Below are 27,497 nucleotides of genomic sequence, written 5' to 3'. Positions count from 1 at the left end.
GACCTCCGCCACTGCCTTCAAACGAGAGGGACCTTAGTTGTGTCTCGGACCGACGCTTGATTTGGTGTAATTCAAAGAGAAGCACAGAACAAACAAATGCAGCATGGCAACGTCACATGGGACTCTCGTGTCTTCTCAGAGGACGGGCACACAGCAACTCTGCTCTCGGCGGTGCAAATGGTGCGGTGAACGCGATGGCAGCACTTCAGCCGTGGGGAAGGCGGTATGCTGCTAGTCAGGGTCGTTCATTCGCGCTCCTTAGGTACTCCTTAGCAACTCCTGTTCGACCGCCAAGGAGATAAACTAGATGGGGAGTAATCTCATCTTCTGCGTGTGTTCATTTCCTGCCGCCTTCTCTCCCTGTGTGCTGCAGCAACATCTATCTCGTCGTCTGCTCTGATCAGCTTCGACGTTCCACGGCAGCCTCGACGCCTCCTTCCCGCCAAACGTGCGACCGCCTCGCTGCACCGTTCGAAGCTTCAGTCCGAAGCCACCTGGCCTAAACATTTCCCGCACCTTGCGTCTGCAGTGCTCCACCATCAAGCCCTGAACACCTACCAGGGGTATCTGCGCTGAGTGTGCATTGGCGGCACCACGGATAAAAATACGCGTGGGCGGCATTTGACAATTCCGCTCGTATCCACACGTTGCAAAAGTCACGCTGGCTTCCCACTCCTCCTTCTCCGCCTCTGCTGGCCAACGTCGAAGGCGTTCGTCAGCAGCGACACACCAACCGAATCTGCACATTGACATCCAAGACAACGCAGAGTCGCGAAGCAGGCTCGGGACAACCAGTGGTCTTGCGGGCCGTTCACTGGGCGACATCCTCCCCGCGATTCCCGGCACGCCAGCTGTCGAAATGTCAGGATCATCCTCGCCGCAGCCGGGAGGATGGTCAAGTCCGGGCTTGAACACACCCTACGAGACCAGCGGGCGCACCAGCCCATACGCCAACAACGGCCCGCTGAACGATGTTACTTGGGCTTCAGCTCAGGCAAGGAGCGCTGAGATAAAAGGACACCCTAGCTTCAACCCTAGAAACCAAGGCTTCTTCGGGAAACACTTCCGAAAGATCTCGACCAGCTTGCCATTTAGCTATGGTGAGAAGGAGAAGCTAGGTCGTGGACGGCAGCAGGGCAACAAGTTTATGCAGATGCTGAATCGCATTGGACGGAATCTCTGGCGTCTAAGGAAGTCTCTGGGCGTGGTGTTGTTTGTCGTCCTCAGCGTCATCGTTTTCTACGTGACACGTAAGTACCCTCATCTTGATTCTCATGATCGTCAACTAACAGCCACAGCGCTACATCGGATGTACAGACGATCCTCATTGTTTGGCGGCGGCAACAAATTTGTCATTATCCTTGCTGCGAACGAGGGTGGCGGTGTTATGGAGTGGAAAGGTCCTCGCGAATGGGCCATCGAGCGGGACAGCGTCAAGAACAAGAAGAAGTACACGAAGAAATGGGGTTACGACCTGGAAATTGTCGATATGAGCACCAAGAAACGCTACGCTCATGAATGGAGAGAGAGTTGGGAAAAGGTGGACACCATTCGAAATGCCATGCGCAAATACCCGCACGCTGAATGGTATGTACAATATCGAAGTTAATTTGACACGACTGACATGCGCTAGGTTCTGGTGGCTGGATACGAACACGTTCATCATGGAAACATCCTACTCCCTCCAAAGTCACCTCTTCAATCGCCTTGAAGACATCACGTATCGTGACATCAATCGCTACAACCCACTGAACATCACTCACCCACTAACGGACGAGTACCTGGACCCCGAATCTCGCTCGCCAGTCGGAGATGGCAGGTTGGACTCAATAAATATGCTGGTGCCACAAGACTGCGGCGGGTTCAACTTGGGCTCGTTCATGGTTCGGCGAAGTGTGTGGACCGACAGGCTACTCGACATTTGGTGGGACCCTGTTGGGTACGAGCAAAAACATATGGAGTGGGAGCACAAAGAACAGGATTCTTTTGAATACATGTACAAGAATCAGCCATGGATCCGTCCCCACGTCGCTTTTATCCAACAACGCAAGATTATGAGTTTTCCGCCCGGTGCGTGCGGGGAGAACGATCCCAATATTCACTACCAGGAGAAGGATCGCGACTTCGTGGTCAATATGGCGGGCTGCTCGTGGGGTCGCGATTGCTGGGCTGAGATGTACAACTACCGCCAGCTCAGTAATCGCCTGAATCGAAACCCTTGGGAGAAATTCAAGGACTTCTTCAGTGAAAACTACAAGAGCTGGACCAAAAAGGAGGAGAAAGGAAAGAAGACCTAATCTCTAATTAGTCCTCATCAACACGACCTGTACGAGCACCACTGGCACGATTTTTTTCAACACTTGTATTTATGGAGAGCTGTCTATGGCTTAGGGGTTTGCTACGATATTGTACGCGTTGGAGCTGACCAACATCTTCCTGACATAGTTTGGCATCGTTCTTTCTACCATTCGACGGCCCGTTTTGAAGGGCCACGGTTTTGAGCTTGCAGGCTTTCACGTTTAACGCCTTCGCATCTTCTATCAGAGTTCTTTGGGTCTAGGCTTTTTCAGTAACGATGTTTTTGACCATTTCAACCCTCTTGTTCTGCTTTGGATGTGCTCTTGTGCTTGCTATCACTCCATCTAGTATCATCTGTAATCCACAGCTAGACAACTAGACAGCTGATGGTAACGTTGGGCAACATCTGTCCATAACTGCTCTTCCGCAAACATAGCGTTGCCTGGGTGTATTCACCGCTCAAGAACGGTGAATGTTACGGGTGTTGGGCTGAAGGTTAGATACGTGCATATATCAACGCGCACCATGGATGATAGTCAAGAGATTCGTGCATCTTACTTTGTCCCATGTCTACTGTGATGACGTGGTTCAAGGGCATGCTATGAATGAGGAGGCATTTACCATGACTGAAACGGTGTGGGTGTTCCTAATCAATCACAGTAGGACCCAGAGGCTGAGCGTCCTTGTCTCAAGAACATCACGCTCGAAGTGGATGATCAGGATGATCAGAGAACACATGCTTATGTCTCGGTTTCAAGCATGTGAGCCCAGGCCTCGATGCGGGAAGCGTGGTGAGGGCGCTCTGATTCGTCCGCGCGCACCCACCACCCTTGGTGTACGTGACCAGACCAGGCTCATGACGAGGCCAGGAACAAGGACCCTTTATCCTCGCCTTGCCATCAAAATATTATCTGTAACCCTTCTTCTTCGTGTTTTCCTTCATCTTCTCTCCTACAATTCGTTCCCCGCAATCTTCTCCCCGCGTTCGTTCCAACCCCGATCAACGCTTAGACGTCATCAACGTGGCCGTGCGCCGGACGTCTCCAAGCCAGCCTCTTTGCACCGTGTCAGCTCGTAGGCTCAAACCCTAATCTTATCTCCAAGTGCCTTTGCGATCATCCGCGGGCGAGAAGGATTACAAGCTTTGGTCTTGTGCTGTGCTAGAGTTCTAAAGCCCACCCTCGTTCTACCTTCCGGTCCAGCCACTTAGACACCAACTTCTGGATCAAGAGTGAGACCGGGACGGGCCTTGGGATATCCACTTCAGCGCGTCCGTTTCCAGCACTGGTCAACGCATGACACGAGCGTGAGCAGTGAGCCCAGGAGACACATTTCGCAAGAGTCGTATGTCTCTTTGTTACATCGGATAGACGATACCATGCATGACCATCTTCCACCACGGGCAGCAGCTAGACAGACTGGAAATCGTGAAGAAACTCGTTCACACAACCAAGCCATGGCCCCTTCACAGTCTGTATCTCCGCCCTCCAGGCAGCACTCCGAGGGTATGTCATACGCTCTATACGACTCCTACCTGTCTCCGTCCTGTATTGTCTTCATGCAACGAGCCTTTCGCATCTTCGATTATCCTGTACATAGGCTAACATGATATCTTGTCTTGCAGAGTCATGGATTGAGCTTGGATCAGGACCATCTTCATCATCCCTCTCTTCCGTCGCTGACGAGATCATCACGACTGGCCTTACTGTCCAGCACGACTCGAATATGCACAGACGCAATAGACCAAGACAATCACAAGGGGGCGGCACGTTCCAAGTTGGCACGGGATTCAGAGTAGCAGGCGCCGGAGGAGGGACCAGTAGCCAAGAAGAGTACGACGAGAGTGAGAGCGAGTCTGATAGAGTGATGACGTCCTCGAATGAGGCCATCGCTCCATCACCACTTCGAAATGAGCTTCACCGCCCACCTCGAGGTCCACACTCAGTCGCTTCGTCAGAGACGACATCAGAAAGAGAAGATGAAGAAGATGACGAGAATGCGACGGCGGTCAATTACCCCAGATCATCCGGACGAGGCTTCCAACCACGGCCAAACGCGTTCTCGCATCCGAACACCCAACCTACCATCCGATCACAGTCGGGTACAGTTCATACACCCCGCAGAACAGCAACACGACCAAGTCACCCACGACAGCATTCCTACCCCCAACACTCACCGTATAACATACTGTCACCCAACCACCACACAGACCAAGACGAAGCCCTCCGCGCCAGCCTATCTACCCTCCTCTCCGCCGCCGCCGCAGTTCGGGGCCTTCCAAAACCTGGTCAACCGCGCACCGTGCCCACCACCTCCTCTCGCATGGACCCCACGTCCCTCCGCCTCGTCCCCGAATCTGTTGCACTCGGCGACATAATGGAGGAAAGCAGCAGTATCCCTTCATCCACGTCCCCACTCTCTACCTCCTCCGATAAACCCAAGCGTAAGGCCATTGCACGCAGCAACAGCAAAGACCGCCGTGTTGTCAAGAAAGCAAGGAGTACGGGCCCGCTTATCGAGGAGATCAGTCCTACGCTGCTCACATGGGTTGTTAGTGCGAGTGTGCTTGTGCTTCTAAGTGCATTAAGCTTCTCGGCGGGGTATGTTGTTGGGAAGGAAGCTGGCCATGCAGAGGCTATAGGCGTCGGGAAGGAAGCTGGGGGATGTGGAAAGGAGTTGAAGGGTGGGTTGGGGCTGAGGAAATTGAGGTGGAGCGGAGGTGCTGGAATAAAGGCCTGAGGCTATGCAGAGCATGATCGAGGTTTGACTGGGAGCAATTATAAATATGGTTTGAGGTCTGGCAGCATCGTTCCATGCGGGAGAGCACAAATTGGACAGATGGTATCGTCCTTGATTTATGGCGTTCATTCCTTCAGTTTAATAGCGTTGATTCGTCCTGGTATGGGGATTGCTGGCGTTGATTTGGTGTTATGGTAATGGTATGTAGCATGTATGCTTCAGAGTCATGGTTACGACTCCATGCGACTTGGGTCGACATCTCCGTTCAAATAGTCCTAACATTGAGCTCATCGTTTCCATGGGAGTAACAGCGAACATCCATTGTACTCAAAAATTTATTCTTACATACCTTGCCGCATGTTTGTCTTTGCCGCGTGATAAACCATGCTCTCCATTCACGGGGCTCTGATGGGATACAACTCGCTCGCCGAAGTGCAAAGTCAAACACACGCCCAGATCACTGGCATTATTGACTGAAATACTGTTTCCATCGCGCCTGAGTTCATGGCGCTATGGCTGCTCATGGTCATCGCGATTGCGCGCGGACAAGACCAAGCAAATGTGAACTTGAACCAGGTAATGAAGTAGCTCAAAAGCCAAAAGGTCCTGTTTGTAAGTTGTGCTTCAGAGATGTATAGGAAATTTGCTCTTACTCAAGACGCAATACTCGCAAGGCGTATGTGCTCGCTTCTCGAAAAGGGTGTTTACTTATCTTGAAGAAGCGGAGAGCGTAATCCGCAGTTAGCACGAACTACACCCAAAGGATCTCCTGACTTCTCTTGAGGTCGAACTTGATAGCTTCTCTAGGTGCTCGAGAGTTTCATGTTGAAGCCCAGAAAAGGCGGCTGGTAGATGTAACTTGAAGTGACTTTGACTCCAAACTACTGGAAGACAACAACAACCTTGTATAGCTTCGGTCCTTGCTTGATTCAGTTGTAAACAAGCAAACATTAGCAATGTTGTCAGTCTCATTGTTGTGGCGATTGAGACCTGGAAAGTACGGAACTAGCTGACTCTACCTGCAATTTCTTTGTCAATCGCTCATATGATTGTTCGGTTTCTGCTGTTTGAATGAATGATTCAAAGATAGGAGTTGTCTCAAGACCAAAGTAAAAAGGTGAAAGTGTGATGCAAGAAGCGTCGTGCTGTAACAATGCGCTGTATTTGAAAGCTGTATGAGCACAAGTACACAACAAACCTGTGAACGGTTAATAACTGTGTTGAACTTATAAATTTTGTGTTTTCCATCCCACCTCCTCTGTGAGAGAGGTAAAATCCAAAACAAGATTCATATCGAAGCTAAACTCGACATCGAGTTCAACTCAAGCCGATACTCAAGTCACTAAGTCAGAATGCCTTCGTGTTCCCTAAGGATAGTTCCTGAGGAAGGTTTATGGAATGAATCCTGTTCCACCATCTCATCCCCAACTGAAATGATGGTTGATGTGCCCACCAACATTTCGGTACCAGAAGGCGACTTGCAACATAGAATCGCGATACTGGTCTCAAAAGTCTTCGATCAGGCTGGACCGCAATTTGAAGACCTTGGGGGCTCGCACAACAAAGTTCTAGCTTTCACAGTGCCGAGATATCGAGCCCGAGATTCGGGTGTGTGGCTGGTTAACGGTCCCCAAACGGCTTATAGTAACGGGCCAACACCGCCGATTATAGGTTCGGATGCGTACGTTGTGCGAACCCCTGTTCCTCACAACTCGCAGAAGGTTGATGTGAAGCGCAGCATCGCCAATCTATATGCTATCGAGCCACACCTTGCACTTCCGATACCCAGGGTACTCAAATTTGATTTGACCACAAACAATCCCCTCGGACAGCCCTATGTCATTCAGCATCGATTGCGTGGATATTCGCTCGAAAAGCTGTGGGAATATCTGAATCCGAAGCAAATGGTATCTGCCGTGAGGGAAATCACGAAACTCGTTGAGATGACGGCGGCTGTTGTTGCACCCGGCGCCGGACTGGTTCAAAGTGACAACTTTCCGACTACCAAAGCCTCTGTATTTGAACTGGAAAAGTTTCCGATCCCATCTCTACGAGACGTCCATCCAATGGTTAACAAAACCAATAAGGCTGCTACTGAACCAGCACTGCCACAGATACCAATAGAATTTCTCATAGAACAGTGTGACCGGTGGCGCGAAATCGAACCAGACGCTTGTACTGGCAGCGAAGAAAAGACTTGGCGCAAGTTTATCGCAATCGCTCGGTCGCTCAACATTGATGGGTGGCTGGATCTTACCTTCCACTTGGTTCACGGCGAATTGGTCCCGAAAAACATACTTGCGGTTGTCAAAGACTCATCATCTATTGAAATCACTGGTATCGTAGGCTGGAGCTCGACATACTTCGCGCCAAAGTTCGAGGTGTATCGTGCTCCTTTCTGGGCATGGGACGGCCAGGACGGTGAGACCATCGACACCGACCCTCCAAACGCTGTTGATGTCCCTTTGAAAAAAGCTTTTTGCAAGACGGCGTCGGAGGAATACATACGTTTCGCGTTCTCGCCTGAGGCTGCTATTGCCAGACGAGTATTCCGCGTTCTGAGAAATGGTATGCAAGGCAAGGAGCAACAGAGTTACGCGTATGACGTGGTTGCGAAGTGGGAGACTTTGCACCCCGGGGATAATTTGGCCAAGTTTCGGTGAAAGTTTTGGTACTTTGAAGACACCAACATTAGTTGTATTTCGTTGACTGCGCGTAACAACTGAAGATTCTTCCAGGGGCATTAGAATATTAGGTAAAAGTATAAGTAGTAATCTCTGTCTTCATTGTGTGTGTATTTGACTGAGTCTGAGCGAATTGATTAGAATATATCCGTTTCGAAAAGGGTTCCTCTGGCAACAGACCGATAATTTGAGTGGTAAGCAAGCTAAAACACGAAGTGAAGAGAGAGTGCAGGACAAAATTCATTAGTGAGGAGATTATACTAGACCATGACGTAAGAGCAGCCCCACTTTCGATCTTTTGTCAACTCCGTCCAATGCTGGTATTCGGCAAAGCAACACCATGCAGTCAGCCGATGCGGGATTACAGAAAGCCTTCTCGATACTACCCCTAGAGCTTTTCCTCACTGTTCTCGATCAGCTCGTAGGAACCCGCGACGGCCAACAACCCATTGCTTATCCACCGTCTCACCCCGTTACCAAGGCTCTGCGTGCACTCACACTTGTGTCGCATAATATCTCTCCTATTGCTTCAAGATACCTTTACACGAACTGTCTTTATTTGAGCAACAGCACCAGCTATGCTCGCCTTCGAAGAACGCTGGGCCTCAATGTTGGCCATCCCTCTCAAGCACTCAAGTATGGCGAAGCTGGCCTCAACGATACGATCTTTGCAGACATGCCACGATACATAACATCTGCTTTCATATCTCCATTGAAATCAGATAGGGATGGACATACTATTCGATTACCACATGTTATTAATCTGTTCAAAACCATAGGCCCCATGCTGAAGAGGTTGGCATTGGATCTACAACCGGTGTATACGCCCGCGAGCGAGGTGGAGCGCATTAGGCCACACATCAGCGAGAACAACATATTCTTGCATATGCCACAATTGGAAGAGCTTATCGTCAGCTTTGATGTCACAGATTACTTCCCATATCCACCCCCTAATCTAAAGCGACTCGCGATTACCACACAGGAGATGAAGGACGATGGGCCGCTGGAGTTCTGTTTTTCAATATCATCTTTACGAACCCTGGTCTTTTTGCGGCCTCCGGAACTACAGGCAACAGATATCGATCGCTTGTTCTCGTACTATAAGGGACATAGTCTGGATGCCATACTTGTAGACGTCAACTCTAATCATCGAACGCCCCTGGGTACTAGAGCTTGGAAAGACGACGACAAAGTGAGGATATGGGAGGTCGACGTACCGACGAGCTTCTATGGCGACGATGAAGATCTGGTTCTATGCGACAACTGGATGTGGAATCGTGGAGTTGAGGGTACGCTCTGGACTCAGGATAAGAGGGGAATGACAAGTTGGGATGATATTGAACGAAGACTTGCTGGACCAGTGCATCAGATTGCATATGGATCTCACTAACAGTTCTGGTATTGGTAGGTGGACTGAACAAACGTGGCAACGGTTTTGCGTATCATTGGGCGGTGTTCTGTCATACTCAGTTGTCCTTCATGTCCGCAATGTTGGTGAAACCAAGAGGGCCCTTTTGTAAAGGCTCAACATAATTAATGTTTGTCGCGTAACCTGCTCCACTCCTCGAGTATAGTCCTACATTCTCTCGAATGCGCATTATCTGAGACTCCATACTGCAGTTGGACGAACATGCGACGTAGCAGGATATATTCTGGTCCATATGCATACCGCAGAAAATCGCTGCCTACGATTTGCTCAAACAACTCTTTCAACTCCCTTGACCCAGTTTCTTCAGGAATTCTTAAAGCCTCATTCTCACAATTCTCGTCCAAGCCTTCTTCATCTTCCCACAGCCAAAATGGCGCGCGACAAGCCACGTACTTTGGCGCGTACAAAGCGTCATCCCAGTCCAAGACACCTGTGATCTCAATCGAATTCTCGTCCTTCACGTTGACGAGGATGTTGCGTGCGTATAGATCCATGTGAGTGAAGTGAAACTTGTCAGTGTCTGGGATGAGATCGCGCTTATGCATCTCTCTGGCCATCGCCATAAACTCATCCCAAAAGGGTCGTGGCTTGCACAAGTATGACTTTTCATAGTCTTGCCAACGCTGACAGGCGTCGAGGATGAATTCAAGGGTTGTTTGTGGTTTGGCGAGCAAAACGGTAGGTGACTCGTCTTCGTCATGCTCTGTGGGTATACTTAATATCTCCATCCGAAAGGCGTGTCCTTGTTCAAATGGTTCGTAGGCGGTGACGACTGCGCAGGCAGAAACCAGCATCGTCTGCAGGAACATCATCAGTCTAACAATTTTTCGCGTCAGATCTTTTCGCTGTTCATGATTGAGTTGTCCAAAGATTGTATGGAGGGTTTGGCCGGGTATACGATGTTGCAGTGTGTATGGAGCGCCGAGTGCGTTGTCCTCCGTCATATCATGCCGAATAACCCTAGGGACAGGGTATTGTTTCTGACAGCCAATGAGTTTTAAGACGGCAATATCGCGCTCCATATGCTCATCACCGTATCGTGGAATGCGGAGGATGTAACGGTCAGTCTTCATCTTCTGAGTCACTGCCGGATGTCCACAAATCGTACGTATGAAGTCATACGCATGATTCAGAAACGAATAATGATGACTAGCCTGTGCAACGCTAATACCGACGACACGATTTGAACTACCGCCAGGCAAGCGCTCGATATCGATGTCTTTGACGTCGGGAAAGAGTTGTGTGGCTAATTGGGTAACTTTATCTTTAAAAGTGTTCCAGGGTTCCTGTGAGTATCGAATTGTGGAGGTCGAAGAAGCCGAGTCGCTAGATTTAGTGGACTGGTTATCGTCGTTTTTGTCGTCCTCATCTGCTTGGACTGTTTCTTGCTTTGGCCTGTGTTCGGTTGCATTATGGACATTCAACCCAGGTACCTGACGAACGTGTTCGCTAAAACTCATTGCAATCCAACGACCCCGGTGGTCTGGCTGTACGACGTGAAAGTTCGAAGCAGGAGGGGTAGAGGTAGTGGTAGAGGTTGAGTCTGTGTCCAAGCGTCTACTGCTGAATTCGAGAACGGGAGAAAAGGGTCACATTTGTGCCATTGAGCGCTTTGCTCGTTTACACAATGCCTTTCAGTCCTTGCTTTCCTGCAAACGGACAATCAAACATTACCAGTGACGAGGAACCTGTACACGACGTCTCACAGTGCTTTCAATGTGTGACATTAATATAAACAAAGACACTTCTTTGAGTTCAGAACAATGACCTTCGGATATGGGGATCATCCCCATTGTCTTCAAGATATAAGATACTCTACGACACCTTTGCTTCTCCAGAACGTTACACGGTAGGTTTTACACATACGTCCATCAATCGACAACAACATCATTTCAGCAAACAAAGCTCTTAGAAAAAGACTAACAGCAAAATGCCAAAGTGCACAACCCGCACTCAACACCACTGCCCTATAGCGCGCAACTGCCGTATTGCCTGGGCACCTGAGGCCAAGAAAAAGAACAAGATGTGTTTCAAACATCAAATCTTCTGTATACCGCATCAAAATATACACTTGAGCGTGGAAGTATGTGATGAATGCGAGGTTGAGGCGCAGAAGCGAAAGGAAAACAAGCCTGCCTCGAAGACCAACGGTAAGAAGTGAAGAAGCATGTCAGTAATAGACACACTGTGAGGTCTGCTACTTAACGCACGTTTCTTTGAGAAGGTTCAAGGGTGATGTCTATGGTTAACATCATGTAGCGCATGACTAACCCCGCTTTATCATGTATACAGTCCGCATTATACATAATGATCCGGTTGCTGTAAGAGGGTTCACTTCATTTAGAGCTTAGACTACGCGATATAGACGGTTCAATCAACTTGCTGTAATGCCAAGTCAAGCATGGAAGAGTATGCAAATCCAAAATTGAGTGCAGACCAAGTCCTCAATGCTGTCTTGCACGCTGGAATTTCATTAAATATGCGTCATTCAATACACCAGAACCCATGCATCACTTCCCATCCTCAACATCCCCGTATTGATTGCCAACCACCTCACTCCATACTGAAATCTGTGTCCCCGGGGGACTTGAGAGATATGTTCTCAACCTCAAGTTCAGGATGCAGGCTATTCCACTCTCTAATAATATTGTATGCCTTTTTGAACTGTTTATCCGTCGAGACTCCGCTCAGAAGAATGCGAAACATGCGCCGTGCAATCATGTACTCGCGGCCATACGCATATCGCAGCCACTCTGGTCCAGCAGTGCCTTCGAACATTTTCTTCAAGGCCACATGATCCGGGTGGTCTGGTTTGACAATGGCCATGACTTCTTTCTCCGCCAGCCTGGCTGTGGAGATCCAATTCCAGGATGGTGCTTGGTAAGCCATGAACTTTGGGCAGAAGAAAACGTACTCGGAATCCCAGTCGAGAACCCCTGTGATTTGAACCGTGTATGCATCTGGGACGTAAACGAGTAGGTTGCGTGGCTTGAGATCGAGGTGGCATAAGTGGAACTCGTCAGTGTCGGGTATGAAGCCTAGTTTGTACAGATGGATGGCGATTTTCGTGAACCGTACCCACACTGTCTGGGTTCCGAGGACGTCTTCTTGTAGGAATCTGCTCCAGCGCGAGCATGTCTCGATAATGTATTCAAAAGTGGTTTGAGGCCAGGTTGCGGGGAGTCTTGACATCGTTGAGGAATTCTGTTCAATTGGCGGGATTTCAAATCGTGTAAGATCTTCGGCACCGATGACAGTGTCAGTATTGATCAATCCGGCACTCTTACTGGTATAGGCTCGTATCTTGGTGTGAACGTCCATAAGTTGTCGTAAAAAGGCTTTTCGTTGGTAAATGTTGAAGTAATCGAATGCCTCGTGCGCGTTCAAGCCTGGTAATTGCGTTTGAATGGAGTACGGACGGCCAAAAGGATTGTCTAGGGACAACGATGCAGTTTGTAATATGGGAATGGGAAGGTTGATGTATTCTGCGGCAAACCAGAGGGCAGCAAGATCGTAGTGCACCTCATCGTGGGTGGGAGGATAACGACCAACCCGCACAATGTAGTATTGCGCCGTCCTTACCACATCTGTACCAGCGTGATTGAGAGACTCTGAAGGAAGAACGGTGATGCCAGCGATACGGTTCGAGGTTCCACCTTTGATGTGTTTGATCCGAAGACCGCCGTGCTTCCGATCGGAAAAGTATAAGAGACATACGTCGTAGACTTTCTCTTTGAACACTTCGAAGGGTATGTGCCCAAAGTATCGTTCTGTTGAAGTAAGGGAGATAGACGAAAGGTCGTTACTACTCTCCTCACCGGCCTCGTCACTAGTGTTCTCGGACAAAGGGTTCTCCCTTCCAACCTGAGAGCCTGCCGGACTTTCCACAGCTCCGATAGTCTTGCATGGGTTTGTATTAGTAGCATGGGCGGAGCGACCTGGTGAAGTGGTCTCGCTAATCATGTTGAATGATGTTGGGTAGCTGTGTAGCAATAAAACGAGTGATGTTATCGACTAGCAAACGACGTTGATGCTCCAACGGAGCTGGATCGAAATGCGGATATTCTAGTTCTTACGCAAAGATACGACTAACCATGGACAGCAATGACTTGACTGCAAGCAGGCGAGATGAGTGTTAAGAAGCAACGATGGATCAGCTCTTCCCAATCGAGTTTGTGCAGACGCTCATCCGCAGTAGTCACGACGTGGATCACAAACATAGATAGCTAGTGAAGCAAGAGGAATGTGCGAGGAGGAACGCCGTGAGAAACTCGACTTCTTGGCCAAGCGCTCGAAAAGTTTCATACAATCGTAAAACTTATGAAACTACATATACACAGAAAAGAAGGGATTACATACTCTAGCATTCCTCAATGTACCATGCTCTTCCCAATCTCACTTTCCCAGTTGTTTGCTCTCTCGAAGCCGTTCGAGTGTGTCTGGTAATCCTTCATGGCTTGCATGACCTCGTCTCTGCTCGTCACAACGAATGGACCGTACTGTACGATAGGCTGATCTAGAGGCATACCGGCAACTAGTATGAATCGTGCCTCCTTTCCGGCACCCTCTTCGACAGACGCCTCAATGCTGTCGCCCTCCGCATCGAATACGACGGCGTGGTATTGTTCGACGGGTCGAGACACGCCGTCGGATGAGAATATGGTAGTCCCGTTGAGCAGGTAAGCGAAAGCATTCCAGCCCTTGGGTAGCGACTGCTTGACCTTGCCGCCAGGTTGGATAGTAAAGTCAAGCAGCCACACTGGTGTGTATGCAAGCTCCTTCAAACTTTCGGTCTCATAAGCTTTTCCGCTGATGATCTTGACATGGACCTTGCCCTCCTCAGCTGTGACCTCTGGTATCTCCTTGGCGCGCAGGTCTCGGTAGCGTGGCTCACACGACTTGAGCTCCTTGGGCAGATCGACCCAGAGCTGCATGCCCACGTTTGGCGAGCCATCCTTATTCTGGCGCGGCATCTCGGCGTGTACAATACCGCGTCCGGCAGTCATGAATTGTAAATCCCCCGCTTCAATCGTGCCCGCATTACCGGCGAAATCTTCGTGGTCGACGGCGCCGGAGAGGAGGTATGTGATGGTCTCCTGGCCACGGTGGGGATGGTCGGGGAAGCCCGCGCCGGGTGGAATAGCGAAGTGATCCAGCATCAGGAAGGGGCTGAAGTTGCGCAGCTTGGGCGTACCAACTGATCTGCGCACTTTGGCGCCCGCGCCTTCGGACTGTTCGATTGCGAGGAACGACTTGGCGATCTTGCGGGGGGCGGATGTCGTCAAGGGCTCTGCGGGGATGACAGGCAGGCCGCGGAACATCCCGTTTGTCGACATTTCTGCTGTAGAATTGAAGATTGTAGTCGTGGTTGGTGTAAAGCGCTTTGATAGCTGTGTAAAGCAACTCAACATGTATTCGTTGTTGTAGACAGCGAGTACTATTGCGACGACAGCGAAAAAGATGGATGTGAAAGTCCTCATCGATCGAAGAGCGGCGCTTTATACCGTACAGAGATAGAAGTTCGAGAACGTTCAGAGAGCGAGCTATAAATGTTAAACCAAGAAATAGTCATGATGAGCGATGGTTGCTAATGTTGTGATGCTTTGTCGTGACTGACCAAGCAGCTGGAAATCCAGAGTGGAGCCGACGGAAGGTGCAGCTTCCGCGTAGCCAATCAGCTAAACTCACGGCACCTGAAGACTCTTGGCTTAAACATTTCGTACGACAACTTTTCCAATACGAAGCAATAGCTTCACTCTACGACACCACCTGACAGAACACGTTAACGATGTCAGCTCAAGGAGACAGAACCCTCCTTGCACTACAATGGCGACCCGTCACTGAGGTTCAAGATGTAGACATGTGTGGCGATTGGTAATACTCCGCCAGGCGCTATTTAAGTCTCATCGCCTTGAATCACGTATGACCGTCCTTTCACAAGTACAAGGAAGAACACCGCATGAACGGAGTATGTTGTATGTATCTGCAACGTCGTTCCATTGAGTAAGAGAAAACTGTTGGATGTGATAAAGACATATTGAGACGGGTACAACGATATTTGATGATAGATACCTAAGTTTTGATAAACACCACTGATGGCCCAGACAAATTGCCTAAAAACACGCTATCAAAACACCTAGGAAATGCGTGAGAAAATGGCGCTAATCTCATGAACGTACACGCGAAAGAAGAACATTCAACGCCGAGCAGGACCGTGAATCCCTGTCGTTTTCCTTTTTACCTTTCCCGGGCTCCCTTTTCCTTTCCAAAACGGGAGATGTTTATCACTGACATGTTTCCAACTCCATCTCGCCGTATCGTCAAGTGCCCTGTCCGCTACCATTGCGAGTATGAAAGTGACAAGTACAACACCGATTGCAGATACCCAGTAGACCCAAAACTTTCCTTTGTTAGGCGCATAGTTGTCTTGCATGCTGAACAGACTGCTAGTGTAGGCCAGCGGTACAAAGAACAAGGCAAGACCGGTAAGACGTTGGACGCGTTTTGCTTCTTCCAGGTTTTGTCGGTTTCCTGCGATGCTAGCCAAGCCAGTCATGGCTTGCATCAGACTGTCAGTACGCTCTTTCAGAAGCTTGAGGCGGAAATATAAATATTGAAAATCCCGTTCACAATCCTCCCACTTCCCAGCTCTGACTTTTGATGGCGGTTCAAGTGAATATCCTAAGCTGAACAGTGTATCCTCGATATCGTCGCGATAGTTACCGCACCGGCGAGATATGGTTTGCAGATATCTCCAATGATCTTGTTCTTCGATCCATGCAGTTGTCAACTTCAGTTCGAGGGAAGGCAGCATGACTTTGATGTAGTCAACCAGTTGGTGATAGTGTGCTGCGACAATCTTCTTCAGAAACAGAGCGGAGGAGCTCGGGGTTTTCCAAGCTTCCTCTGTAATGAGATGGGAGGACTTTTCAAAGTAATAGATGAGGTCGCGGAGCATTGAATCGTGAGGATGGGGTCTGCCAGTATTTGCGAGATCACGAGTGACAGTCGGCAAAAAGTCAATGTATCCTCCTTGGAACGGCCCGTTTTCGAGGTTGTTATCTGGATCGATGATCAAACTAGGCTCAGACTCGCCTTCGAGTTTTACTCTAGGATTCCCACGGAGCCGATCAATTCTAGGATCACAGAGAATCACGACTAATGGAGAATCAGTATAAGAAGTAGTCGTACGTAGAAAGAGCCACGTACCATCCCAGCCTCCATTGCCAGTCTCTTGTGACCACCAACCAACCTTGCGTCGTACAATTCCAGTCGTGCTATCTGGCCTTGGAGCGGTCAGCCCAACATGCCTCCCCGTGCGATTGCAAAAGTAAGGTACAGTCTCAAGCCGCATATTGAACTCTCTCAACTCGCAATACTGCAAATGAAAACTCGTATCAGGCTCGAGTGAACTTGGCAGTGGTAGTGCATCACTAACAGGTGTGAACTTGTCACTCCAAACACATGTTCTTTCGTGTCGCTGGAAAAATGTCGGATCCATGAAGAAATGACCGCCGACCATTGAGACATAATCGGGAGCTAGTCCTTCCATCAGGTAGATGCGTCGTCGGTCATGCTTTAGATTGTGCGACGCCTCCTCGAAATGGGCCCGAAGTAGGCTCTGTGTGAACTCGGTCTTCTCAAAGCGAGTTGGGCCAGTTGCTGGAGCGTCTAGAAGAACAACGAGTGCATTTCCGTTCCTCAGAGGATTCTTTTTGTTGTTCGGATCCGGCTTTGCTAAGCTAGGGTTGGAGCTACTGAGAGCTGTGATGTATCGCTGATATTCACCTGCTCAACATCAGCGACAATTCCGGGTATACTGTACAGCCTTGTTTACCATCAGCACACAACCAAGATCCGACTACATTGTCGCTCCCTGCAGTAGGACTCGGTGCCGATGACTTCCCGTTTGTCGTTGCAGAGGCTGTCCCGATTTGTGATAGGCTGCTCAACTCAACGGAACCGATATTTTCAGCCATCGAGCGAACCCCACAAGTTCACCTCAGAGCCACTAATAAATGCAACTGTGAGAACGGTTGGCGGTACCGGGAATGTGATCTCACGCGAACATGCGTTGTCAGAAAGTCGAGGTCGTCAGGGAGCGGGAGGAATGGAGCGAGCCGTCTGGCGGCTGTCCGCCTTTTCACGCGGCTGAGGCTCTGCGTCCATGCAGACCATTGGGGGCCAACATGGCGCCACGTCATACGTGCGCCCCAGAAGGTGGTACATCTTCGCCTATAACTTGGGTCGCATCGCGCACGGCTCGAGGCTGAAAGGCACTGAGGACTGAGTGCTTTCCTGAAACCTGAGGCACAACATTCGAAAGGTGGCTTGAGCTTAGCGTGTTTCTTGAGGCAGCGACAGCGGCTGACACAGCTTTCAACATCGTCTCCACCTGCAGCAATGTATCGGATCTTCGTTGATGATCTGGAGAAGTTCAATCAACCCCTGTGCATATAAGCAAGCTGCATTTGGACGTCGCAAACATGTATCACACAGGCTGATAACCGATGTGGTTTAGTGCGTCGACCGTAATCGGGGTTCGATAATATCGAACGCTGAATTGACTCATTATGTTCAGGCTCTTTGATCACGGATTCGTCGCATATTCAGGACTCATCGGCTCACGACTGAGTGTACGCCATCCAGGCTCATGCCACTATACTGAACCTCTTGCCACTATAAAGTGTCTGATTTGAATATACAACAAACTATACTTAGCCTCAAGGGCCTGACTTAAGTTTGAAGATTGAACAACAGGTGTTGTAGTGATTCTGTGTGAGTTTCAGTTCAAGTCGAGTTGGGCTTAGCTTCATCGTCTTTAACAAGAACCCTGGAGTATGAATAGAGATTCCGCGCAGGATGTATGACAAGTTGGTGAGAAGTTGAGCAGCGAACTCGGTGATAAGGTTCGGTAACTGTCGGCCGGGAATAACAGGTCCGGGAATGTATCCGGCAACAAAATCAGTCCCTCCATCGAACAGCACGTCTGTCATCTCTAGTCCGGGAATATAGCCACAAAGTGTTGGCGCATAACATGAGCGGCTGGCAGAGGCGCAGATTTGGAACCAGCACTGTATCTAATCAAATGCTCATGAACATGGCCTTGCATGCCGCTACGACACCATGCAATCTTTAGTATCGTCCCCACCTCCCGACGTTAGCTCTGCAGTTCGATGAGCCGCCTTCCATATAAAACGTTGATTGCCCAGATTCCGGGGACCTAGGTTTATTATGACTATCTAGCGTTGCCATTCATAAATGCGCTGTCACGAAGTCGCGTCGCCACACTGCTGACCTCATGATGGACATATCCAAAGATGCGTCGAACATACGTCGTATGGAAGAGAGCATGGATGGAGAGCTCTCGAAGGAGAAGGAGAACGAGCTGGATGACATGGCATCACAAGAGATAGACTTGGAGAGAATCAATGCGGATGAAGTGTTGCAAAGAGAGATCTCCGGACCACCATACTCAGCGTTCAGCTCCGGGATGAAAGCCTGGATTATTTTTCTCGTATCAGTGTCTGCCTTGATATCACCTTTTGGTGCAACGACAGTTTTACCTGCTTTGAACGTTCTCTCCGATGTCCTTAACATAACAGCAACGCAGACCAACATATCCATTACGACATATATGGTACGCTGAGCTTTTTCAAACTCATCTCCAAGCTAACGACTCTAGATCGCTCAGGGTATCGCGCCTGCTATCATCGCCGGTATGTCTGACAACAGCGGCCGTCGACTTGCTTTCATTGTCTGTTTTGTTATATATATCGTTGGCAATATCGGGCTCGCACTCCAAACCAACTACATCGCCCTTCTGATCCTACGCATGGTTCAGGCTGTGGGGTGTAGTGCAGCAATCGCTTTGGCTTTTGCAGTTGTTGCAGATCTTGCCACAAGTGCGGAGAGGGGAAAATATATGGGGTATGCAGGAGCAGGCATCCTCATGGGACCGGCGTTCGGCCCAACCATCGGTGGTATCTTATCTCAGTACGTATGCTCTTAGAACCTGCAATTATGTTATTTCGTGCTGCGCTGACAACTCTGTCGTTGATAGATACCTAGGATGGCGGTCGGTCTTCTGGTTTCTTGCGATATTTGCTGGTGTTCTACTCGTACTATTCGTTTTCCTCTTCCCTGAGACATGCAGAAATGTGGTGGGCAACGGCTCTATACCTGCGAAAGGCATCAACCAGTCCGTCATTGGCTATCTGCAACAGCGTAGGCTCGCCAAAGACAATTTGTCAAATACTACAACTACGGAGCTAGGTTCTTCCGATCAAAAGGAGAAGCGCAAGTGGCCCATTCCCAACCCTCTTGCCACCTTACACATCATCGCGGAAAAAGAATCTGGAATCATCCTCTTCTATAACGGCTTCTTCTTCACAGGAATGATGCTGGTCTCAACCTCAATTCCCTATCTTTTCCATGAGGCTTACGGTCTGAATGAACTGGATGTTGGTCTTTGCTACATTGCGAACGGGATGGGGTCTCTCCTTGCGTCACTCACGACGGGCCACATCGTTGACTGGAATTTTCGCCGATACGCCGCAGCTTTAGGAATGACGATTACCAAGGGCAAACAACAAGACCTCAGTAACTTTCCCATTGAACGCGTGAAGATGGAAATTGTCATTCCAGGCCACATAATCGGTACCATAGGCATACTCATCTTCGGCTGGACAGTTAAGTTTCAAACTCACATTGTGGGACCCGAAATTGCCCTCTTCATTATCGGTTTTGGTGTTTCTACGGCTTTCAATATTACCAATGGTCTACTTGTAGATTTGCACCGCGATCAGCCAGCTGCTGCGACGGCCGCGGTGAATTTTGCAAGATGTCTGATGAGCGCTGGAGGCTCAGCGGCGATCATTCCAATGTGCAAGGCTATGAACCCTGGGTGGGCCTTCACGTTCATTGCGTTGGTATATGTAGTCCTGATTGGGGTGGTGTTTCTAATCATCAGGGACGGTATGAGATGGAGACAGGAGATGGAAGAGAAGAAGCGGGCCAAGAAGGAAGAACGAGAAGCAAGTGTTGAGCAAGCAGAAGCAGAGGGCTGATCGTGGAATTAAACAACAAATTACATGAATGCATTGTTCAAACGACATACAACCCATGTAGATATCAGACCTCGCCTGACACTACCGTCTATAATCGTCGCAGATCTTAAACAAGAAACCACAAGCACCAAAAACTATCATCTAGAAGTAGTACCACTCGGGCTGCTGGCCCTAATCGGTGGGCACCTCAGATGAAAAGGACCCTTTATGGCTACGGTTCACCAGAGTTGAATACGTACAGCCGTACTTCGCCTGAAAGACAGAACTGCAACATGCTGAACTGTCGCTATGGCTGACTAAGGGATTCCTAAAATATATGGTGTGAAGAATGGTGAACAGCTCATGCTTTTGCAAGACTACAAGATGTAAAGGTGGGTCGCACGATAGTTGGCTTACTCGGCGATAAATCGCCGGTGAACGTATCCTCAATGCACTCAGGCCGTACTTGAACTTCCTACCTACTGGAACTACTCCGATACAAGGTCTCTATGCAATTCCCGACATCAAGCTTCGGCGCTAATGTGCCACTGCGCCGACTGCCTATCGCCTCGTGTTTGGGTCATGTTGGTGTTCTATCATTTCGGCGGTAAATCGCCGACTTCATTACGCGGAGCCTGTCATCAGGAAACTAGAAAAGCCTTCGATGGATTATAAATACCCAGAAGACCCTAACAATATACAGGAAGACTTCGATTTCGCCGAAACTTTCATTTTGAGTTCGTCTGCCCAAGATGGATACAATCACCAACAGCACACCTATCCTGACACCTCTTGCAAGCCGACTACGCCTATCTCCCACCCTCGAGATCAATGAGTTGGTTCAAGAAGAATTGAAGAAAGGCCGTAAGGTTGTTCATTTGGGATTTGGAGAAGCGACGTTTCCTTTGCAACCCAATGTCGCCTCTGCACACAAGCAAGCTACCCTCAGCACGAGCTACCTGCCGGTTGCTGGACTGCTAAAGTTGAGAGAGGTCAGATTCACTAAGGGCCAAATATCTGTTTCTTGATCTTGGCTAAACGTTACTGTAGTCCATTGCTCGATTTCAAACGCGCCGCCTTGGGTTCGTGATAGACCCTGAGCAAGTTGTGGTTGCGCCGGGCTCAAAGCCACTTCTTTTCGCATTGTTCGACATTATGGAAGGAGATGTCCTTCTGCCACGACCTTCGTGGGTCAGCTACGAGCCACAGATCCTCCACGCCGGTAAACGATTGTTCTGGGTAGAAACTAGCGAGGAGAATCGTCATGCCATCACAGGTTCGGGTTCTTACACCAATACTTAGTATAACACTGACACCGTGTAAAGAGAGTTCTCTTCGCCTTGCTTACGAGAAAGCGCTTGAAAGCGGTGGTAACCCCCGCATTATGCTCGTCAACAGTCCGTCCAATCCAACTGGTCAGGTCTACACAACAGAAGTCATCGATGTGTTGACCACGTTTTGCAAAGAACGTAACATCACTCTCATAAGTGATGAAATATACTCTGACATCGATTTTGCTGGGGATGTGAATGTTAGCGCCTGTGCTGGTAATCGTCTCAATACCCAAAGAATGGTGTTGACAAGCGGACTGTCCAAGGTACGAACTAAGAGTCTCCTAGTTGCCTAACTAACATACGACAGACCTACTCTGCCGGTGGCTGGCGTGTTGGATATGCCATCTTTCCCGCAACTGCGTTTGGGCGAAGTGTAAGATCAACAATCCTGGCCTATGCCTCAGAATGTTGGTCAGCCGCATCAGCTCCTGCCCAAGAAGCGGCGGCAGTTGCGTTCGACACAACTCCAGAGATGGACCTGTACCGGACCCAAGTCAGGTCTCTACACAAAAAGTGCACACTAGCACTATACCAGGCTCTGAAAGAATGTGGTCTCGACGTTGCAGAGCCGAAAGGCGCTTTCTACTTGTATCCATCATTTCAGCCATACGCGAAGCAACTGAAGGATCTAGGTGTTGAGACGAGTTCTGAGCTTTCCCGTTGGTTGATTAAAGAATGCGGGATTGCAGCTTTGCCAGGATCAGCTTTCGGTGAAGATGACAACGGTCTGGCGGGCGGTCGATATCGGCTGCGTATGGCAACTAGTTATCTGTACTTCAATAGCCAAGCAGAGCGGAACGAGCAAGGACACGATCTCCTGTCTTCGGCGTTGACGGACGAAAATACGGTAGACTTGCCTTTACTGGACGAGGCGATCAAGGCAGTTCGAGATGCTGTGGCTCGATTGAGAACATGATTTATGGCCGAAACACTTTAGCCTGAACTCAATATCAATCGATGAAAGTTATTAGTTGACAATTGTACATGACCTGGAAGCAGTCGATTGTGATATGAAAAAGGTTTATTCTGGAGGAAATGTATCCCAGAAGGTTTGCGCAGGATCAAACCCCATTATGTCCCTCATTAGCTCGAAGTCATACCAAGGACCCGGGAAACCACTATCCGGGAGATGAGCACCCTCAAAACTGCAATCATCTAAACCAAGAGTTGGTGCTGTCATCTCCGATGGCCATGGAACGGATACCTCTCCAAGAACATCGACGTCTCTGGGGGAAGTGATGGCAGAAGAGATCAACTGCAAAGTATCGTTGACAAGAACCTCAAATTGCGAATTTAGTTTTGGCAGGAGATCTTCGTGCCAGCGTTCGTCCATGATAGCCAAGCAAACAGAACATTTCCTAGTCCAGGCGGGCAGGTCAACGAGCAAAGAAAGCAGGCCCACACGTGGGTCTAACTGTTTGAACCCTGTTCTTGCCGTGATCAACATCGTCAACCCAGCAAACATGACTCCTTGAACAAGCATCCAGGAGAGGGGTACGTTGCTTTCACGTAAGAGTTCGAGAATGTTATCTATGTAAGCACCAGCTGATTTAAGGCATATACCGAGTGACTCTCGTGAAGGGTTTGGGCACAAGGGGCTGGATCGATGTAGGACGAGAGATGTGCCATTGTAAAGCCGGACCCAAAAACTTCAGAATTATCAGCCTAAAAACAACAAATGACCAGCATACGGCCACATACCTATAGGGGTAAGGAGAGTCTTCATTTGGTTGGCGTGGATCCGGTATCATAGATTTCCATTGATCAAGTTCTTCCTGCAGTTGGGCGATCATATCTTGCGCCTCCGTCAAGCTTCGCACTTTGTTGTTGACACGATAGACCTGGGATATGACACGACTCTGGATCTGTCTATGTTTGATATGAAGGATACTGGACAAGGTTGTGCTAGAAATTCTCGGTATTTCTGCCGTGATGTGCTCTTCTCCAATCGACGGAGGACGACCAAGGTTGTAAGCCAGACTGATCTCGATAGCATAAGCAGACCAGAATACACGATTCCTCTGGTCTGTCGCTGCCTCAGAGAAACCTGAAGCTGTGGATGAATTGTGCAATCCTATCTCGATTGCCATCTGCAAAAAGTCAGTGGTTGATGTGTATCATTGCTTGTGAATATCTACCCGCATCGCTGATCCGGCCAGTTGCCATTGGCTTGATGCGACTGGTCCATGTAAACTGTAGATTGAGATCAAAAGTAGTATTTGTATGAACAATATACTTGGTACGTGGTGCTGAGTGCTGATATCCATACACTTGATTGCTTCACCATATAAGTCGGCAGCCGACCGTCTGGAGGCGGATGGATTCTGGAACAATCCTTGATTGGACCGAACCTGTGATTGCTTGAAGAAGTTTTTGATATTGATAGCCCCGAGGGCCATGACTAGGTAAAAGCTTGCCATCTTCATGTTCTGTTTAGCAGCTTGTACAGGATGAATCGTATCGTTGATTGGTGAAGTCAAGGAACTCGCAACAAGGTTTTCCAAGGTTCCAGGATCTAAAATAGGATACAAAGGCTCTATCCACATTCGATAAGACCGCAATAGGACTTGACACTCATCGGGGGACAGGTTTGGGGGCTCATCTCTCATGCTAGTTTCATCAACCCCATGACCTTGGGCGACAGTGCAAACTTCGAGCGTGCTTTGGCTGGAAGGACACGATCGTGCCAAGGCAGTTGCGTATGTAGCGAATGAAATACCGCTCGACGGACCGAGGTATTTCATTTCTCCCATTGCGTTGAAAGTTACAAGACTTATCTCCGGTGCATCATTGTTCGGAGGAGAGGCATTGGAGCCTTCTGGTGGTTGAGCATTGGGAGATGGAGATATCGGGCCATCTGGATGTACGTGTCGTTGTGGAACTTCACCAACAGTCGTTGCAGTTCCGGGGTTTGGACCAAATTGCAGAGGCGTTCCTGTCACAATGTCTTTGCACGAGATACCGAAACGCTGGAGGATTTGGTCTTCCAGCCATTCTGTCCTCTCTTTGAAGAACTTCAGCGCTCTGATGTATTTAATGTGAGTAGGCGGGTCGGAGAGTGTTCAGCAACTCACTCTAAGCTATCCCTCTTTTTCTGTCGTCGGTACGGCTCGCATGATACACCGGCGCTCGTACAACTTTGGCATTGGGGATACCCAGAACACTGACTATCAGTCGGGCTATATCGTAGATGGGAGTAGCTGTGGCTCATACACGAGTTTTCTTACAATGGCAGCGAACGCAAGCCCGTACCATGGTACTTGCCATGGGTAGGAAATTCACATGTGTTATACCGTAGGAGTTAGAGCAATGCTGACTGCGATTGTAAACGAAACATTGATGTTGTAGGAAGGATCCAAAGTTCGAAAGCATTCTGAGTTCGGTGTCTCAATCGCCGAGCCAATAGCGAAGGAGAAGCCTAGCTTCGGCATTTACGAGAATTGTTTGATAATAGCCGGCCCCAAAGTACCGAATCTTAGCCCATATTCGCCCTACAAAGTAGAGGCACTACAACCTCGAGGTATTGGACGACGGTGAATGAGGGAGGGTCAATACCACATATGCATGCGGTCCTATCACCCAATCCAAAGATCCTCACACCTCCCCGCATCCCAGCGCTTTCCGTTCATGACCCCGTGGATATAGGAATTTCCAAGGAACTCCCATACTGGCACTGTTTTCCTCCGACTTTCGTCTACTTGCACCATCTCTTCACCTTTCCACCTTAGCACAAGCGGCAGTTTTACACCCTGGACTAACACGACATAATCACCGAGCCCACAGATTCCCGGTACCAATCCGAGAAGCTCTTGTGAGGATTCGTCCTCACTGAACAGCCTAGCTCCTTTTCGATTCGTCATATTGAGGACCATGATCCTGAAAGCCGTTTCGGAATGCGTGTAACTAAAGTATCGCAATACACGTTCTATCAGGACGAAAACCAGGTAAAATATGAAGAAATTCTGGAGGTGGAAAATAGGTATCAGGCGCAGGATGCGTTGCCGCCGTTCGAAACCTTGCGCAGCTGCCTCTTTCTCTGCAGACGTGTAGACTGATGTACCGGTCATGAAGGTTTCGTAAGTCGCGGTGTCGTAGGGCTCGCCAGTAGCGTCATAGATCTGAGATGGTTTCAAGGGTCGCATGGCTGTTTCCCACTCGTAAACTTGCTGCTGGGTCGTTTGCAAAAGGCGTCCTTGTTCCATGAGCGTCTGACGTCCAGAAGGAGTGTGTATCTCCCAAGGCCGGGGCGTAAGATGGGTGACTCTAGCAATGACAAATCCTCGCACACATATCAGTTTCGGCAGCGGTGTGGGCTCAGGTTCAGTGTCCACGAACGTGTTCCAAGCGGGAACATCGAAGCGAACCTGGAACGCAGAGTCTTTCGAAACGTCGTATGTTGGGCCCGGGAGCAGAGCCTCATCACCCTCGGCGGCGTCCATGGAACTAGGTGTCTGTATTGTCCATCTCCAATCTGGTACCCACGATGGTAGTACTATCTTCTCGAATCCCTTTTCTCCTTCTTGTTTACGCGTAATGGCCAACCTTGGTACTCTTAAAACATCCGCATGACCCTTTGCAAACGAACGTACGGCAAGCCGGGTAAATAGTGTCTCGGGCGTTGTGTTTTCGTAGTCAGGCTCGATACCCAGTTGTTGAAGCGCAAGTTTACATCCCAGCCCATAGAGGGCGTAAATCTTATCTCTTGGGTCTCCCGAGATGCACATTCGGTGTCGAAGTAGCACTCTCCACCATTCGATCTCCCTGCGTCTCTCCCAGTCCATCTCGCTGAGTCTCAGCGCAAAGAGGAACGAAAACCTCGTACCGGAATAGAACTCCCACAACCATGCGTGATAATGTATAATGTAAAGATAGGATCCGAGGAAAGCCGCCCAGCTAATGACCGTGTTTCCGCACACCATCCACACGGTGTCACTTATCACGACTTCCTGAACGATCCAGGCGCGCTCGAAATAAGGCCGATCCAGAAGCTTCAACAGTGCGTCGAGGTTGGGATCGCCTAACACGACTTTGACATCAACCTCCTCGTTCTCTTTTTCTCCCTCGGGAGTGAGTGTGTTGGTACCTGGCTTTGCCAATTCTTTTGTAAACACTTTGTTCAGGGAGATTGCAAATTCAAGTGCACCGCTACTACCGTTTGCCTCTGGACCCAGCCAGGCCAGTGTCCACTTCGCTTTCAGATAGATATCTCTCATTTTTGGCACTTGTATACTCTTCTCGTTCTGATTTTCCTGATTGATACATATACTGTCTATCCAAAACATGCGCAGCATGCTATTTCCAAGTGCTTGAGTGCGTTGCAAGAAGGGTATCAACGATCCGGGTATATTGAGTGCATTGTCAGCGAGCGCGCCATCAGCAAGCAACTGCTGCGCAGAGTCCGGGTCTTTGTCCGTAATGTATATTGTGCCAGGATCGGACTGACCCCAGCAGTATGATACAGCTTCGAATACTGGTGCTTCGGAAAGTAACGTAGAGATGATACGGCAAACAACAGGTCCTGTCTTGGGACCATGGTAGAGCTCAATGAGTCGGATGTAGATGTCGTCTTCGTCTTCGCTCGTTTGGAGGTCCTGGTACTCGTATGGCATTATTGGCTCTCAATCTTGAAACGTGAGGGGTGCGGAAGTTCAAGGGACGGAACGAAGGGGATCGTGGAGGGAGGACCATTCAAGTTCACTAATGCAGACTCGCCTCGCTGGTCACAAGTATTCATTCTTGGCACCACTGAGACACCAGTACCTATGCACTCTCTTGCAGGCGCCTAGTGCAACAGGCTCAGTATCGGGTGAAGTACATCGATAGTCATAGGATCCATTCTGGGTCATACAGGGCCAAATCGATGTCAAATTATAAGTGGCAGAGAGCACCTGCCCATAAACGTTACACATACCCCGCATGAGTTGACCGCCCACCTGAATAGAGGATTTGTTGCAAGCCAACGACC

The 27,497-nt window shown here is 49.2% G+C and overlaps 14 protein-coding genes across 14 annotated transcripts; 7 read left to right on the top strand and 7 right to left on the bottom strand.

The window, feature by feature from the left end:
- Window positions 1–303: 303 nt before the first annotated feature.
- Window positions 304–825, bottom strand: P153DRAFT_382493 (uncharacterized protein; the record flags this gene model as incomplete). Its single annotated transcript, XM_033670154.1, has 1 exon — window positions 304–825. The coding sequence occupies one exon, from the start codon at window positions 823–825 to the stop codon at window positions 304–306; it is 522 nt and encodes a 173-aa protein (XP_033527259.1).
- P153DRAFT_175543 (glycosyltransferase family 34 protein) lies at window positions 582–2,562 on the top strand. Its single transcript, XM_033662333.1, has 3 exons — window positions 582–1,250; window positions 1,299–1,587; window positions 1,634–2,562. The coding sequence occupies exons 1-3, from the start codon at window positions 860–862 to the stop codon at window positions 2,295–2,297; spliced, it is 1,344 nt and encodes a 447-aa protein (XP_033527258.1). The 5' UTR covers window positions 582–859; the 3' UTR covers window positions 2,298–2,562.
- Window positions 2,563–3,640, top strand: P153DRAFT_175549 (uncharacterized protein). Its single transcript, XM_033662334.1, has one exon. The coding sequence runs from the start codon at window positions 2,828–2,830 to the stop codon at window positions 3,374–3,376; it is 549 nt and encodes a 182-aa protein (XP_033527257.1). The 5' UTR covers window positions 2,563–2,827; the 3' UTR covers window positions 3,377–3,640.
- On the top strand, window positions 3,231–5,393 carry P153DRAFT_364129 (uncharacterized protein). The gene is made up of 2 exons (XM_033667527.1): window positions 3,231–3,803; window positions 3,923–5,393. The coding sequence occupies exons 1-2, from the start codon at window positions 3,677–3,679 to the stop codon at window positions 5,035–5,037; spliced, it is 1,242 nt and encodes a 413-aa protein (XP_033527256.1). The 5' UTR covers window positions 3,231–3,676; the 3' UTR covers window positions 5,038–5,393.
- Window positions 5,394–6,433: 1,040 nt separating this feature from the next.
- On the top strand, window positions 6,434–7,927 carry P153DRAFT_364127 (uncharacterized protein). Its single transcript, XM_033667526.1, has 2 exons — window positions 6,434–7,845; window positions 7,902–7,927. The coding sequence occupies exon 1, from the start codon at window positions 6,471–6,473 to the stop codon at window positions 7,698–7,700; it is 1,230 nt and encodes a 409-aa protein (XP_033527255.1). The 5' UTR covers window positions 6,434–6,470; the 3' UTR covers window positions 7,701–7,845; window positions 7,902–7,927.
- A 132-nt stretch (window positions 7,928–8,059) lies between these two features.
- On the top strand, window positions 8,060–9,377 carry P153DRAFT_364126 (uncharacterized protein; the record flags this gene model as incomplete). The annotated part of the gene is made up of 1 exon (XM_033667525.1): window positions 8,060–9,377. A coding segment is annotated over one exon (1,052 nt), but the record flags the coding sequence as incomplete, so codon positions are not given.
- Window positions 9,255–10,610, bottom strand: P153DRAFT_414785 (uncharacterized protein; the record flags this gene model as incomplete). Its single annotated transcript, XM_033672134.1, has 1 exon — window positions 9,255–10,610. One exon carries the CDS (start codon window positions 10,608–10,610, stop codon window positions 9,255–9,257), a length of 1,356 nt encoding a protein of 451 aa, XP_033527253.1.
- Window positions 10,611–11,653: 1,043 nt separating this feature from the next.
- Window positions 11,654–13,113, bottom strand: P153DRAFT_393813 (uncharacterized protein; the record flags this gene model as incomplete). Its single annotated transcript, XM_033671268.1, has 1 exon — window positions 11,654–13,113. One exon carries the CDS (start codon window positions 13,111–13,113, stop codon window positions 11,704–11,706), a length of 1,410 nt encoding a protein of 469 aa, XP_033527252.1. The 3' UTR covers window positions 11,654–11,703.
- A 130-nt stretch (window positions 13,114–13,243) lies between these two features.
- P153DRAFT_364125 (uncharacterized protein) lies at window positions 13,244–14,746 on the bottom strand. The gene has a single exon (XM_033667524.1). It carries the CDS (start codon window positions 14,484–14,486, stop codon window positions 13,521–13,523), a length of 966 nt encoding a protein of 321 aa, XP_033527251.1. The 5' UTR covers window positions 14,487–14,746; the 3' UTR covers window positions 13,244–13,520.
- Window positions 14,747–15,143: 397 nt separating this feature from the next.
- Window positions 15,144–17,449, bottom strand: P153DRAFT_393811 (uncharacterized protein). The gene is made up of 3 exons (XM_033671267.1): window positions 16,988–17,449; window positions 16,360–16,938; window positions 15,144–16,308 (listed from the first exon to the last, which is right to left on the bottom strand). Exons 1-3 carry the CDS (start codon window positions 17,127–17,129, stop codon window positions 15,347–15,349), a joined length of 1,683 nt encoding a protein of 560 aa, XP_033527250.1. The 5' UTR covers window positions 17,130–17,449; the 3' UTR covers window positions 15,144–15,346.
- A 1,053-nt stretch (window positions 17,450–18,502) lies between these two features.
- On the top strand, window positions 18,503–20,219 carry P153DRAFT_283895 (MFS general substrate transporter; the record flags this gene model as incomplete). The annotated part of the gene is made up of 3 exons (XM_033663288.1): window positions 18,503–18,790; window positions 18,836–19,146; window positions 19,214–20,219. 3 exons carry the CDS (start codon window positions 18,503–18,505, stop codon window positions 20,217–20,219), a joined length of 1,605 nt encoding a protein of 534 aa, XP_033527249.1.
- Window positions 20,220–20,665: 446 nt separating this feature from the next.
- Window positions 20,666–22,471, top strand: P153DRAFT_364122 (aminotransferase). Its single transcript, XM_033667523.1, has 4 exons — window positions 20,666–21,190; window positions 21,249–21,474; window positions 21,524–21,795; window positions 21,840–22,471. The coding sequence occupies exons 1-4, from the start codon at window positions 20,951–20,953 to the stop codon at window positions 22,446–22,448; spliced, it is 1,347 nt and encodes a 448-aa protein (XP_033527248.1). The 5' UTR covers window positions 20,666–20,950; the 3' UTR covers window positions 22,449–22,471.
- An 82-nt stretch (window positions 22,472–22,553) lies between these two features.
- P153DRAFT_284251 (uncharacterized protein) lies at window positions 22,554–24,078 on the bottom strand (the record flags this gene model as incomplete). Its single annotated transcript, XM_033663315.1, has 3 exons — window positions 22,554–23,181; window positions 23,234–23,622; window positions 23,671–24,078. The coding sequence occupies 3 exons, from the start codon at window positions 24,076–24,078 to the stop codon at window positions 22,554–22,556; spliced, it is 1,425 nt and encodes a 474-aa protein (XP_033527247.1).
- A 1,017-nt stretch (window positions 24,079–25,095) lies between these two features.
- P153DRAFT_333514 (uncharacterized protein) lies at window positions 25,096–27,141 on the bottom strand (the record flags this gene model as incomplete). The annotated part of the gene is made up of 1 exon (XM_033665569.1): window positions 25,096–27,141. The coding sequence occupies one exon, from the start codon at window positions 27,139–27,141 to the stop codon at window positions 25,108–25,110; it is 2,034 nt and encodes a 677-aa protein (XP_033527246.1). The 3' UTR covers window positions 25,096–25,107.
- Window positions 27,142–27,497: the final 356 nt, after the last annotated feature.

Source organism: Dothidotthia symphoricarpi (genome assembly GCF_010015815.1).
Source record: "Dothidotthia symphoricarpi CBS 119687 unplaced genomic scaffold P153scaffold_4, whole genome shotgun sequence".
Lineage (NCBI taxonomy): Eukaryota > Fungi > Ascomycota > Dothideomycetes > Pleosporales > Dothidotthiaceae > Dothidotthia > Dothidotthia symphoricarpi.
Note: the sequence above shows the minus strand (reverse complement) of the source record. Positions and strands in the feature narration are given on the sequence as shown.